Source organism: Drosophila navojoa, chromosome 2, assembly GCF_054131105.1.
Source record: "Drosophila navojoa isolate 15081-1374.11 chromosome 2, UAZ_NAV_1.0, whole genome shotgun sequence".
Lineage (NCBI taxonomy): Eukaryota > Metazoa > Arthropoda > Insecta > Diptera > Drosophilidae > Drosophila > Drosophila navojoa.
The window spans coordinates 15,211,968-15,225,127 of NC_142890.1; the positions used below are offsets into that span (position 1 = coordinate 15,211,968).

The window sequence follows — 13,160 nt, forward strand, 5'->3', positions numbered from 1 at the left end:
TTTTCCTATTAAATATTTGTTGTGTAAAGTTTTGCAGAATTGTTTCAGCATTTTAATAATTATTGGGTCAGTTTTGGGCTTAAAACGCTGAAACAAGTTGCAGAGCTTCAAGGTCTGAAATGAAATAAATTATTAAATAAATTTGTCATTTGAAAAAATTGTTAGTTTTTAAAAACTCTTTAACAATTAGCTATTTGTGACTTTTTACTATTTTCCGTTTGTTTGCATATTTGATATGTTTTCATTTGTTTCTGTTTGTTTATTATTTAATAATTGATATGTTGCATATTTGCCTACAGATATAGGTTATATATAGATTAATCTGATCTCTATTTGCAGTTAGTTTGCAGTTGCGTTTTATAACATTTATAGTTTCTATACGCTGATATGTTTGTGATATAGTTTTGTGGCTTACGTATAATATCGTATATATGTATATAGTATATATATATATATATATGTATATATTACTAAGTTTTGTATATTAAAATTTAAAACTTTCAAAAATATGCTCAGAGAAACGCATAATTGTTGCAAAATTGCAAAGATATGTTTAGGTATGTTAAGAATTTAGTTAGGATCTCGAGTAAACGATATAAAAGATTAAAAGATTATATGAAAAATTGTTTGCAAATTGTTGTAAATTGGAAAAATATAAACAAATTATCACTTGTTAGTTTTTTGTTTTTGGTTTTTGGTTTTCATTATGATTATAATTAATTCTTGTTCGCGTTCAACGTTCATTTGCATCCATATGAAATATGTAGCTTGTCTCCTTATTTACACGGGGCATATACACATGTATACATACATACATACATTGTTAGTTTTCATAATTGTATATATGTATGTATATATATATTTACTTAGACATTCATATATGTAATTATTTATTTATATATATGTATATTTATATATATAGTTCAATGGATCTTTTGTTGTTTATTATTTTTATTCAATACCACTCTTAATTTGTTATGTTGTATAAACAAATTTGTATGTTTTGTTTACACTTAAGTATTTTATTTTTAACATTTAAATAGACAATTAGTATTTAAAATAAAATTGCAAATTAAAAGTTGATTTTGTTTTCTTTTTCATTTTGTTTTTCTAGCAACAATACTTTGTTTTGGTTAAGTTTCTACCAGCTAATTCAAGGTACTTATAACTCCATTAATATTTTCTTTTAATTTTTCTTTTTCTTTTGTGAATATTATTTTAGCTTTAGTTTTCGGTTTGCTTTTCGGTATGTGAACGTTGGGTTCGTTACATTCTGTTAATTGTGAATGCCTTACGTTTCTTATGGAATGTAGTTAGTTACCTTCGGTTTTAACAATTCCGTGCTCTTTCATAATCATCTGAACTTAATTTGTGTGTGTGTGTGTGTGTGTGTTTGTGTGGGTGGATTTCATTTACTTTAAGATTTGTTCAATTCTTTACAAAGCCTTAACCTTTTAGTAGCCAATTTTGTTTGCTATTTTTACTATATATATATATCAGATATTATCCATAAAGATATATATACAGTAGTTTGCTCAGGTCAGTTAAATTTTAGCAACAAAACTGGCTGCTAAAAGTTTGTGTATCTCAAGAGCATCATTTTGGTTACTATTTTTCTATATTTTTTTGTTTTTGTAATTTATTTTAATTTTTAAAAAGTTGAGTAGACTTACATTGAATTCTAAGATAGTTTAAATATGTGTAATAAAAGGGTTAATTTGTTGTATTTATTTAGCCATCGTTTTGTCCGATCTTCCCTTCGAATATCCGTGCATTATGCAACTCGACAATTGTATTTTCAGGTATCGAATTGTGTACAGTAGCCCGACATTTTCGACATTTTTCAATCTTACTATATGTGTACATAGTTTGTGTATATTATAAGTATAAATTGATTATATATATATGTAGATATGTATTTCGTATAGTTGCAAATTGAAACATAGAGTGCTTGACTACTGAGCTTCAATTCAACAACAATAGCTGCAGGGCTTGCTTGTGGGTTCAACTCTAAGCTCTAGACGATATGTCCCATTATACATGTATACATATATAAATAGAAATACCAAATCTACATAGACGTAAGTGTGTGAGTGTATATAAAAAAAGAATTTTCAAAAAGTTTAAAAGTACTTTTGCAATTAGGTACTAAGCATATTTCTTGGAAGGTTCTGTACTGATAGCCTCGGTTGCTTTATTGCTGAAACGTACAATTTGTGTAGAGCACCTGCTACAGTGAATACCTTGAGTGCATGTCTTTCGGGGTATTGAAACTAGATTTGTTTTTGCTGTGAGGCATCTTCAAAAACTGACGAGAATACATTGATAAAGTCGTAATAATACACATATAAGAAAAAGATTTCACATTATAAATATTTAAGTAGGTTTTTTTTTTTTGTATTTTTTTTTTTTCTTTTTTCTTAGTTTGTTTTGTTTTTCTTTGTTTTCTTTTGCCGAACGATCCTGCTTCCATATTTTGCATTTTTCGTGAATTATTTTTGATGTTTCTCTATTTATATTTTTATTTACTGAAAGATGCGCGTTAATTTTCTCAAAAATTCGAAAGAGTTTCTGAACACAAACGAAACTAAGAGAGAACGATTGCAGACCGATCGAAAGAGCGCAGAAGAGGAATTTGTAGAAAGTTTAATAAATAGAAGCCGATTTATCCTCGTTTTGGTGTAGCCTTGTATTTGATCAACATATATTTTTTTTTGCGGTGTAGCGACCTATTCTTTTTTTTTTTTTAGTTTCGTGAGATTTTTCACTTTTTTTTGTCATTTTTTCTTATTTTTTCGTTTCATTTAAATGAAAATTCTTTGAAAATTGTAGACAAATAAATTTTTGGACGGTAAGGGATAGCAGAAAACATAGAAATTTAGTTTGGAAACTCAAAATAACTGCGAAAGGTTTTTGAGAAAATATTTGATATTTATGGATGAGAATATGAATATGTTTAAGAGTGTGTGTGTGTGTGTGTGTGTGAGTGTGTGTGTTGTTGGCTGCAACGCCCCTTTAATAATTGTAATTGTCGTAGGGCGTGCCCAAATATGAATAGAAATTAGGGTTAATGGGCTGTGCGTGTGCATAATAAAATCCAGAAGCCGGATCCGGCGCTACTCAGTCAAGGAAACCGGTATTAACCAATTTCTCCAAGAAGAACTTCACATCGCCCAACTCGGAGTCCTTAATGCCAAGCGATTTCAACATGCCAAGATCTCCATTCTCCACGGCCATAAAAACGGAACGCAAGTGCTCCAGGTCAGATCTGCAAAAAAAAGGGAAACAAATTATGAAAACTTTAACTAATTTCTTATGAACAGTAAGTTTTAAGTATAGAATTTCTTTTTCCAAAGCTTTAATACATTTGCTTTCAGGCAATTTTAATTAAAATATATATAGTAGACGGGCAATGGCTCTATTCTTCGCTGTGGTCAGGCTTATACAACGCTTTCCTTAATTAATTCTTTCAGGTGACGTCGTTGTATTGTTGTTGTTTAAAATGACAAAACATCATTATGAGCAAAAGCATGAAAACATGAGCGACAGAGCAACCACAGCACATTGTGTACTGCTGCGTCACAAATTAAAACAAGCATGAGTGATTTCACAATGTGGAATATGACAGACGAAGAAATACCCTACATATACTGAATATGGTGGCTTTCTTCATATACTTTTTTAGGGGTTTCTTCTTGAATTATTTTCTGATAACAATATCTAGGCTCTTCTTAGTCTTGAAAACTTGTTCAGAACTTGCTCCAGTTTTAGTTCTTCTGAATCATTGATAAACTCCAAGTGCAAAATAAATTACCAATTCTTACTGAAGCCATAAAAATAAAAAGTTTTGCTTGAGAGGAAACCAAATACATATGTATATAATACATACATGATTTATCGATAGTTCTGGATACTTTTACATCATCGATACCCAACAATAACTGAAAACTTTTGCTTGCCTATTCCGTTACATAATGCACTATCCGTGTAGCCATTGAAGCTCTGTGGTACGTCCGTTAAAGTGCTCTCGCAGGCACTTCAAACTTTCGCTTGAACGATTAATTGCGTTGATGAAATTTCGTAAGTGGCCCCCAAAATGCCCCAGCGAGAGGCAGAACAACCGCAGAGGCGGTGGAGGTAGCGGCATTCCACATAAAAGAGGCCCTGCGAGGGGCTTTTGGCTAATTTATCAGGCTGTGCGTTTGTCGGGCTGTGTGTCTTATGTGTCTAGCCGTGGCTCATAATTACGTACACTCCGGTTAATTGGGCCTACGTGCGACAGTCAGTTTTTGGGACGAAATCTCATTACTATTGCCGCCGTTTTGTGGTTCGCTTTTATTGTTCTAATTTAATGAAAATTTTCCCTTATGAAGAGCTGCCAAGAGTCTATTTACTCTTTGTCGCAATTTTGGCTTTGTGCGGCTTGGTTTTCCTTTTAATTTGAATTATTTTAACGAGGTGAAAGAACTTGTACAAGTATTTATAGCAAAGCTGCACGAGTCTGTCATTATTATATATTTATTAAGTATTTAATATCAATTTATATAACGTATCATGAATTGGGATTTTCTTAATGGAAACCGAAAAATAATTTATGCCAGATAAAAATGCATATCATGCTGCTTGGCTAGAGCTATTTTTGTCTTTGAGCTTCCTGAGCGAAAAATAGTTTATGTGGCTTTGTAAACGTCCTTTGTTCCAGAGCCACATTTCAACCCCTTGGCTGGCGTCCTGCTTATGCATTTGTACGGGCAAAGGACTACACTGGGGTTGCCAGCCGTGAAACTAGTTTGCAAACTGTCAACTGCGCCAAGAACCAGAGAAAGAAAAGCCAAAAATATATTCAAATAAAGAACAGACGCTGCCACAGACACAAAGCAAACACATGAAAGGGTACGTATGTCATATTTGAAAATTTTATAACTTGTTTGTGGTTGAGGGCGCAACGCATAATTCAAGAAACTCGCCAAGGTCGCTGCTGGATGCTGAGCAGAGCGCTTGGTCAGTGCCAGCAAGCAGGAGCCGAGCACACGCACACACTGTGAAGGGGAAGGAGGGCAGGGGGCGACGCATGTGGCCAGAGTAAAAATGGTTTTGGGGTATGTTAAGTTTATTTAAGAGCTTTCATTATTTATATTATTTTTTTGGGAGAATACATTACTCGAGGCACTAAATTAAAACTCTCCCTCATGGAGCAAAGGATCCGAGATAACAAAAGGCTTTATTGTGGATATACAGAGCCCTTCGGGCTTACAATTTGGCTTACACATGCTGACCTTACCTCATTAGATGCAGTGCGGCTCCAAAGTCCTCAATAGTCTGCGACTCGCTCAGGGCGATGGCCACCTTCTCCACACCGCCCAACGGGGAGAGCGCGTCACGTGCCTTGCTGCCAAAGAGTTTTTCCAGGTAATTAGGTCCATGAGAGGCGATTAGGCTCTGCAGAAACGATGCAGTCTCCTCAACCGGTGGTCGTTTGGCTGCAAGCACAGGAAAAACCGAGAAACTGTTACAAATTGCTAATAAATAATCCAAAGCACTTGAAGGCATTGCTATGGCAAAGGGTCAGGAAATAAAACATTAGACAAGTCGCATCCATACCCACACGTGCTTCAATTAACCGAAGCAGAGATAGAGGTGGAGTGAGAAAGAGGAGTGAGAGAGAGAGAAAAAGACACTGGCTTTGCAGCATGGAATCCATTAGTTTGTCATAATTTGATACAATTTGTGTTTATATTTCTAGTATAAATTATAAATGCTTATAGAGAAACTGTTTACATATTCATTGCCTTTCATATGTAATTTAAATTGGAAATTTTAATTGAAAATGTAAATTAATTATTTTGATTTATAGTTCAGGCCAACAAAGTTTGATTTGACTAAGAGATGTACAGAATTAGAGCTGGACCCCAATAAGAGAGTTAATTAATTGCAAGCAGTAACATGTCAGAACTATATATATAAAGATAAACAAAAATATTTTAAAAAATCATTGTTATCGATCCTTCCATGCAAACACAATTATTTTATTTACAATTCTTTTTCTTCAAAATAGCCAGTTTAAGAGTCGAAAAAATAATATTTTTGATCAATAGAATAGAAGACAAATAAAGCCTAAGATTTTAAAACTTTATGTGAAATTCGAAGATATTAAAAAAAATTAAAAAATTGATTAATGCATGTATATAAATTCAGAGATTTTTTAACCAGAGAAAGCAACAATTTCTCATTGAATTTATAATTCTTTTTTTAAATACATAGCTCATACTTTTTTTTTAGCTTTCACGAACATTTCGAGGCAATGTTTCATTAGCATATTTTTAATTTATAGCCTAGGAAGGTTCTCGATTGAATTCCTTTTAAATTGAGCTATTTGTATATTAAATGAAAATAAAACCTTTTTCGCCCAAACTATTTCGCTTTCTCGCAGTTTTATTCCCTTTTAACATTTTGAACGATTCTTCGTGGCCTTTAACCCGCTCGCTGCACTGTCAAGACCCTCGGAGCGTCCCTCGTGCACATATGCTGACGAATGTTGGCATTTTTAATGGCTGCAAGGACACGGTACTCGATGGATCTCTAGCATGTGTTGGTGTACGTGAATGTGAATGTGTGTGTGTGTATATGTTTATGTGTTGGCGTACGTGTATATGTAGGTTGATTCAGTTACTGACTGTATTTGTTATGCAAATGGCGCACTTGCCCAGTTGTTAATATGCTCAGTGTGCGGCTAAGAGGGTAGATTGTTCTTATATATGTAACTCTGAGTAATAGGTAAAAGAAAAGATGCTAGTGTTTATATATTTTATAACTGAAAATTGCAAATTAATTTAATACCAATGGAATACTTTTATAGTTATATATAATGCAGTATTTTCAGAGTAAAAGGTCTTTGCTTGAAGTTCTGGTAAATGCTATGTATTTTCTCTTTGTATTTTCAGTATTTTAAATATAGAGATCTCTGGAAGGTTAGGCTTGGGTATTTTCATTAAGTTATTCAAAATATAGATTTCTTGCCAGGGACCGTAACAATTATATTTTTTATAGAAAAAAAATTAAAAAATAATTAGTTTTAAGTAGCTAATATTTTTTTTTTTTAATTTTATGAAAAATCAATAATAATTATTATAGATCAATTATATAAATAATCTATTCAAAAGATTTATTTTCATTATTTTTTCAATTTTCTTCTTTATTCTTTTATTCTAGTCTTAGGCCTTAGGACCTTTCCTTAAAAAGCAGTAATTGTGAATTTTTTCTATGTTTATTTCTCACCGAGTCCAGAGTATTTGCTAGTTGTTCATTACCGCCCAGACAACTCTATTCTTTGCCCCGTTTTTTGCAAGCTGTTTTGTTTCCTTGCTGGCATCTATCTGGGCTGCAGTGCATATATGGCCAGGACATATCGCCCGGGTCTGGCACAGTTTAACATGCCCCCACCCTGTGTGGGTGTATGTGTGTGTGTGTGTGAGTGTGTGTCGCCTGTTTGCCTTTAACTTGTTACATATTCAAGCGATGTGTATCAGCCATTTAGATAAGGCTACCTAGCATTTGCAGGCTCTTTGGCTATGGTCGCTGGCCCCGCAGCTCAGCTCAACCAGCACAAAGTTCAGCGCGCAAGTCAACTTTTTGGTTGTTGATAAAATGTATGCAAATATATGTTAATTTCCCATGGGTATTCGAGTGCAGCGTATTTAATATTTGTTATTTATTTATTTTCTGCTTTTTTTTATACCACTCCCATTTCGGTTATTGGCTAGCGGATTTGATATTATTTTTATATAAAAGTCTAAGCATATTTTGTATTTCTATTATTGTTCATTTACGGGCAGCCACTCCCCTCTCTCTCTCTCTCTCACTCTCTCTCTCTCTCTCTCTCTCTCTCTCTCTCTCTCTCTCTCTCACTCTCTCTCTGTCTGACCTTTCTGATTTTTAACCCACCGGTCACTTATTAAGCTCTAGAAACCACCATGAACTGCGGCAACTTGGCTAATTAATGTTTATTAAAAACGTATTCCCTTGCCTGGGCCCCACCTGATGAATATCTAGTTTCTATGGAATCTAATGCCCTCGCCACGCTCAATTTAGAACAGAATTGGCTGAAATGGAAGCCTTGCAGCAAGTGTAATGTAGCAGCAGCTCCGTTGCCAAGGCTCAACTTAGTCTGCCATTTAGCCCCACGCTCAACAGCGGGCTTAGGGCAACTAGATAGAGTGTGGCGCATAATTTATCAAAGACATTTGAGCCAGGCGCTATAACTAGACCCGGTGCCAGTTGCAGCCCCAAACCGAGACCGAAACCAAGACCGAGACCGACACTTCCTAAATGATTTCATTGTCGAAAATAGTTGTTTTTGTTTTTTTTTTTTTTTTTTTCTCTTTGTGCTGCTTTGCTCATTTTGGTTTTTGTTATAGTACAAGCAACAATGGTTTACACGTAAAATGAACGCCTCAGTGGGCTGGGCGGTGCCCTGCGGCCGCTGCGTGTCCTGGCAGCAGAGTCTAGAGGGGTCGAACGACGCCTGTGTAGGCGTCAGCCCCATCCGCTGCCCCCACTTTCAGGCCTTAGTCAAGTGAATTGGGGCAATTAGTGGCAGCAATTTTCTGTTTGCTTAAAGTTTCGCCCGTTGCCTTGCCTTGCCATGCCTGGCCTTGTTGTCTTTGCCCGAAAATGAATTTCCCATTGTTTGCTCGCCATCAGTGCGTAACTCCAGAAATAAACTAAAAGTACATATCTTTGTCTCTTCGGCTAGTTTATGTGCCGGGAAATATCTTTATGGCGCAGTGGCTATAAATTGCCGCACGTTGCTCAATATTTATTACAAGATTTGCATCGCGAGCCACAATGCCAAAAATGAATTTAATTTCGCCTTGATTATCGTGCAATTTGTTTAATTATTTTGCTGATTGTACGCCAGTCTTTGGCATTGCTCAGGCGCATAAATCAGCTGCCATTCGAAGGAGGGAATTATTGTCTAAAACGATATCTCAAGTAGATTGATTGATTTAATTTATGCCTTAAGCAGATAGGCAGGTTAAGAGCTCCCACCTGAAATCCACTTCACTTGTTGAATTATGCATAAGATTTATGTATAAATGCATAAATTAAGTATTACAAAGTGAAGCAAATTAAAAATGATTTTAATTGAATGGAAGACTCTATTACAAAAGGAGATGTCCTGAAAAACGGCTGATTATGATATAATATGAATATATATATATATAGGGCCAAATTAATAGTTTCATATTTCGATTGAGGCAAAGTATTCCTACAGCTGTCCATATTCCAACCCTATCTCTAATCTCTATCTTCTGTCTTCCGATCTCTAATCTCTATTATCTATCTCCAATCTATATCTTCTATCTGCTCCCAGATAAACAGGTTGACAGTTCCAGTTTAATAGCCTCACGATATTCACCATGCATTTTTCTGCCAACCAAGTAAACTTTTTGCTGAATGTCCATATCTGCTTGGATTGGTTTCACAAATATTATACCATACATGCTCTATATCTTATGCTCGCTGACATCACGTGCTCAGCTTCAAGGGATGCGATATGCAATGGCTTCCGTTGCATGCTCAACTTTCAAAGCAGTGCTATGCGTCTAACTTTCTGATTTGATCGAAGTTTTGTGGAATGCCATCAAGAAGAATTTCTTAAAAAATAAAATTGTGCAGCTTCTCGGACCGTAAAAATGGACAGGTAAGTGAAAAGTTTTAGATTTGCTGCGTAAGTTTGCAACTCTGTGTTTAATTTGATTAGAGTCAAGTGAAAATTGAAAATTGGAAAACGTGTTGCAAGTTTTAACAAGTCGCCCGTTGCCCGAGAGGGGTAGCAGACTGCATTTGTCAGCCATAGATGCTCAGTTGCTTGAGCCCTTGGCACATGGCTAGATGCCCTTGACATAGCACACACACACACTCACGCGCAAGCACACACATGCCAGCAAAGCCAGACAGCCTAATTGAAATACGGCCTTTAATTTCCTGCTGATTTCTTGAGAGAGCAATTTGACAGTTTCTGCCGAATGCCCGCTGGGAGCAGCCCGGGCGGCCATGAGTGAAGAAGCCTTCGGATGTGCTTGGCACAAAATTCGAGTGCAGCTTGTTGCTGGCAGCCCACAAATCAAAATTGCTCGATTTGCTAGCATTGATTCAGCTGGCCAATTATTTATGGCCCACCACATGGCCAACAGTTTGCATACAATTAAAGCCAGCTTCAACTGAAAGTCAGTAGAAATTTCGTCTCAGGGACTTACCAGCAGTGCAAAGGCGCATGTCCTCGTCGTAGCCATCGGAGCAATCGGGTGCACCATCGCATAAATATTGTATGGAAATGCAATTACCATCACCGGGACACTTGAAGGGCTCGTACGGATGGCAGGCATCTGCAAGAAAAACACCAGAGGGAAAACAGCCATGAAAAAGCGTCTTAAAATGTAACTCTGATAAAAAGAAAATAGCAATAATGATGAAAACTGCTTAAAATAATTGGCTGTCTTTGATAAGTCGAAATCATTTCTATAAATATAAAGGAAAACCTGATGAGCCGCAGTGTATATAAATTTATGTTATATTAATTAACTGAAAATATAATTGAATTGAGCAATAGTAGAATAAAACATATTTATAATAGTAACAATAATTACTCTTTCTTTTTTTACCCGTTTCCTGCTTCTATCTGCAGTGCTGCAGTTTATAACAAGCAACGTTTGTATGCATAAATTTGAATAGCAAAAGCAATCTAAAAGTGTTGAAAGAGTAAACTAAGAAAAAAGAACAACATAAAGAGGAGCACAGAGGTAAAGAAAAATATAGATAGCGACGAAGTTTATAAAACAACCAAAGCCAAAAGAGCAAAAATAAACAGAGTGAAAAAATGATATTTTATACGTTCATATCTACGTTTTATGTATGTATGTATATAAACAATATAAACAAAAACTGCGCTTATAAAAACAATTTAATTTATAGTTGCACTAAAAAGTTGTTAAGCTGCAAATTTAAATGGCAAACTGTCAAGTGCCAAGCAGATACCAAACTCCTGCTGGCGAAACAAACAAAAAGTTTTTGCTTAGAGCATTTTACTAAAGTTTCACAACTTTTTGCTTCGTTGTATTTTTTTTTTTACTTTATTGCGAAATTGAGTTAGACTAATTTAGGCACAAAGAGTGCGCTGTTAGGGCCACAGGTAATTCAGAGCTAAATAAAGGAGCCTTTCAAAAAAAAAAGCAAACCGCAAATTATCGTAAAACAAGTGCAGAGAGAGCCGCGGCAGCCAAATGTCGAAAAGTAAACCTCTTTTGGTGCACGGTCGCCCATTAAATGCAGACAAATGGAAAAGCACAAAGACTTAGCTGAAGCCAGACGGCCGCCACATAAACACGCACGCACACACACACGCACGCACACGAACCACCAACAAAATGGCGAAATGGCGCTGCAAGTGAAAATTGTTCCTAAAAGCCAGGGCAAGCTTTATGCCAAGCCCTAACATACGACCAGTTCGCCGCGTGGCTGCCAAAAAAGGAAAACCAATTTATGGTGATAAAAAATATATATATAAACCAAAAAAACAAAAAAAAAGATCTACTGTAAATTTACACTCATAACACAAAAGCAAGCAAACAACAACAACGAAAAAATGTTAGCAACAACAAAACGAAAACGAAAAGAAAAACAAGCCCAAATTAAAATACCAAATTCTGAGCGGCAAGTGCGGCGCGTTTTAACAAATGGCGCAGCATATTGGCCCTGAAAGCAATGGAAAAACAAGAACAACAACAACACCAGTAACAACAACAACAGCGAGAGCAAGGAACAGCAGCAATATAATGGCAAAACAACACAATAAATTCAATTAACTCTCGCCTTGTTTGGGTTTCATTTTGATTTCTTTCTCCCCGGACGCAATAAAAAATGGCATCAGCCTACGCATCAGCATCTAATGCTCATTTAACGGGATTTTATGAGCACTGCAAATTAGCAAGAGAGAGAGGGAGCCAGAGAGGGAGGCAGAGAGAAAAGCAGACCAACAAATACAAATAGCACTTGAAAAATGAAAATTAATTAATTTCGCTGATTGTGAGCTAATGGTTTTTATTATTTATTTATTTTCGTTAGGCTGCATATTAAATATAAATTAAAATTCCATTTGAAGCTTTTAGCAGAGCCACACCGATTATACCCTTTCTGAAGGGCCCTTCGTAGTTGAGTGCATATGAGCGTGACGAAGACTACATAGAATAATTCGCATTTGAATACTGTGATCAAATATGATAATCTCTTGCTCTCGCTCCCAATCTCTGTCTGTCTCTCCCTCTCTGTCTTACTATGTATATAGACCATACTTCGTACTTTGAGGAAAACATTCAGAGAGCAAGCGATTGCGTTCGGTTCTTCAATAATATAAAAACTCTCTCGCTCTTTCTCTCTCTCTCTCTCTCTCTCTCTCTCTCTCTCTTTCTCTCTCGTTGCAAGCGTATCACACGAATAGTTCAACTGAGGACTCTCAACCGAAGTAAATAACACGATTTACCGTTATTTAAAAGCTATCATATGTGGCCAAATTTCATTTATAATTATGAAAGCAATTAATATGACATTTACAGAGAGCTCTCAACTATTTACCTAGTCTAGCATTCTTTTGTTTTTATATTTACTTGTATTAAAATGTAAATTGCATAAAATATGTTATTTATAACCGCAAATATACAGGAATTTTTAATTATGTGTATTAAATTACATTTTTATTGACACGTATTTATTAAGGATTAAATTAGCAAAATTAATTTACACACGTTTTTATGACCATAAGCATGTCATACCGTTAAAGCTACATTGTTAACTAATGGATTATAGTTAATTTAATTTGCAATGCATAATATGAAGAATTTATTTGATCTGGTATTTAACTCAATTTAGTATATTAAATATGCTAATTCATTAGAAATGATAGACGGGTTCTTTATTTATCTTTAGGAACCATTCACAGATTTGAGGGAAAGCCCACAATGCATTAATCAATTTTCCTCTATTATTAACAACAATAAGAAATAATTGATATATCATTTATGACTTGTGATATATAAGATAAATACGTGTTATAATACTTAAAGTAATGTAGACACGAACATAATTTTAATAAGTGGAACTCAATT

The 13,160-nt window shown here is 35.2% G+C and overlaps 1 protein-coding gene across 1 annotated transcript in view; it reads right to left on the reverse strand.

Annotated features, from left to right (window-relative positions):
- Window positions 1–670: 670 nt before the first annotated feature.
- The window catches only part of LOC108659160 (IDLSRF-like peptide), a 44,433-nt gene continuing 31,943 nt past the window's right edge, over window positions 671–13,160 (reverse strand). The window contains exons 3-5 of the mRNA XM_089265638.1: window positions 10,260–10,388; window positions 5,282–5,480; window positions 671–3,268 (exon numbers count right to left, since the gene is read on the reverse strand). Coding sequence (XP_089121764.1) covers window positions 3,121–3,268; window positions 5,282–5,480; window positions 10,260–10,388 — 476 coding nt within the window. The 3' untranslated portion in view covers window positions 671–3,120. The remainder of the gene's footprint in view (window positions 3,269–5,281; window positions 5,481–10,259; window positions 10,389–13,160) is intronic.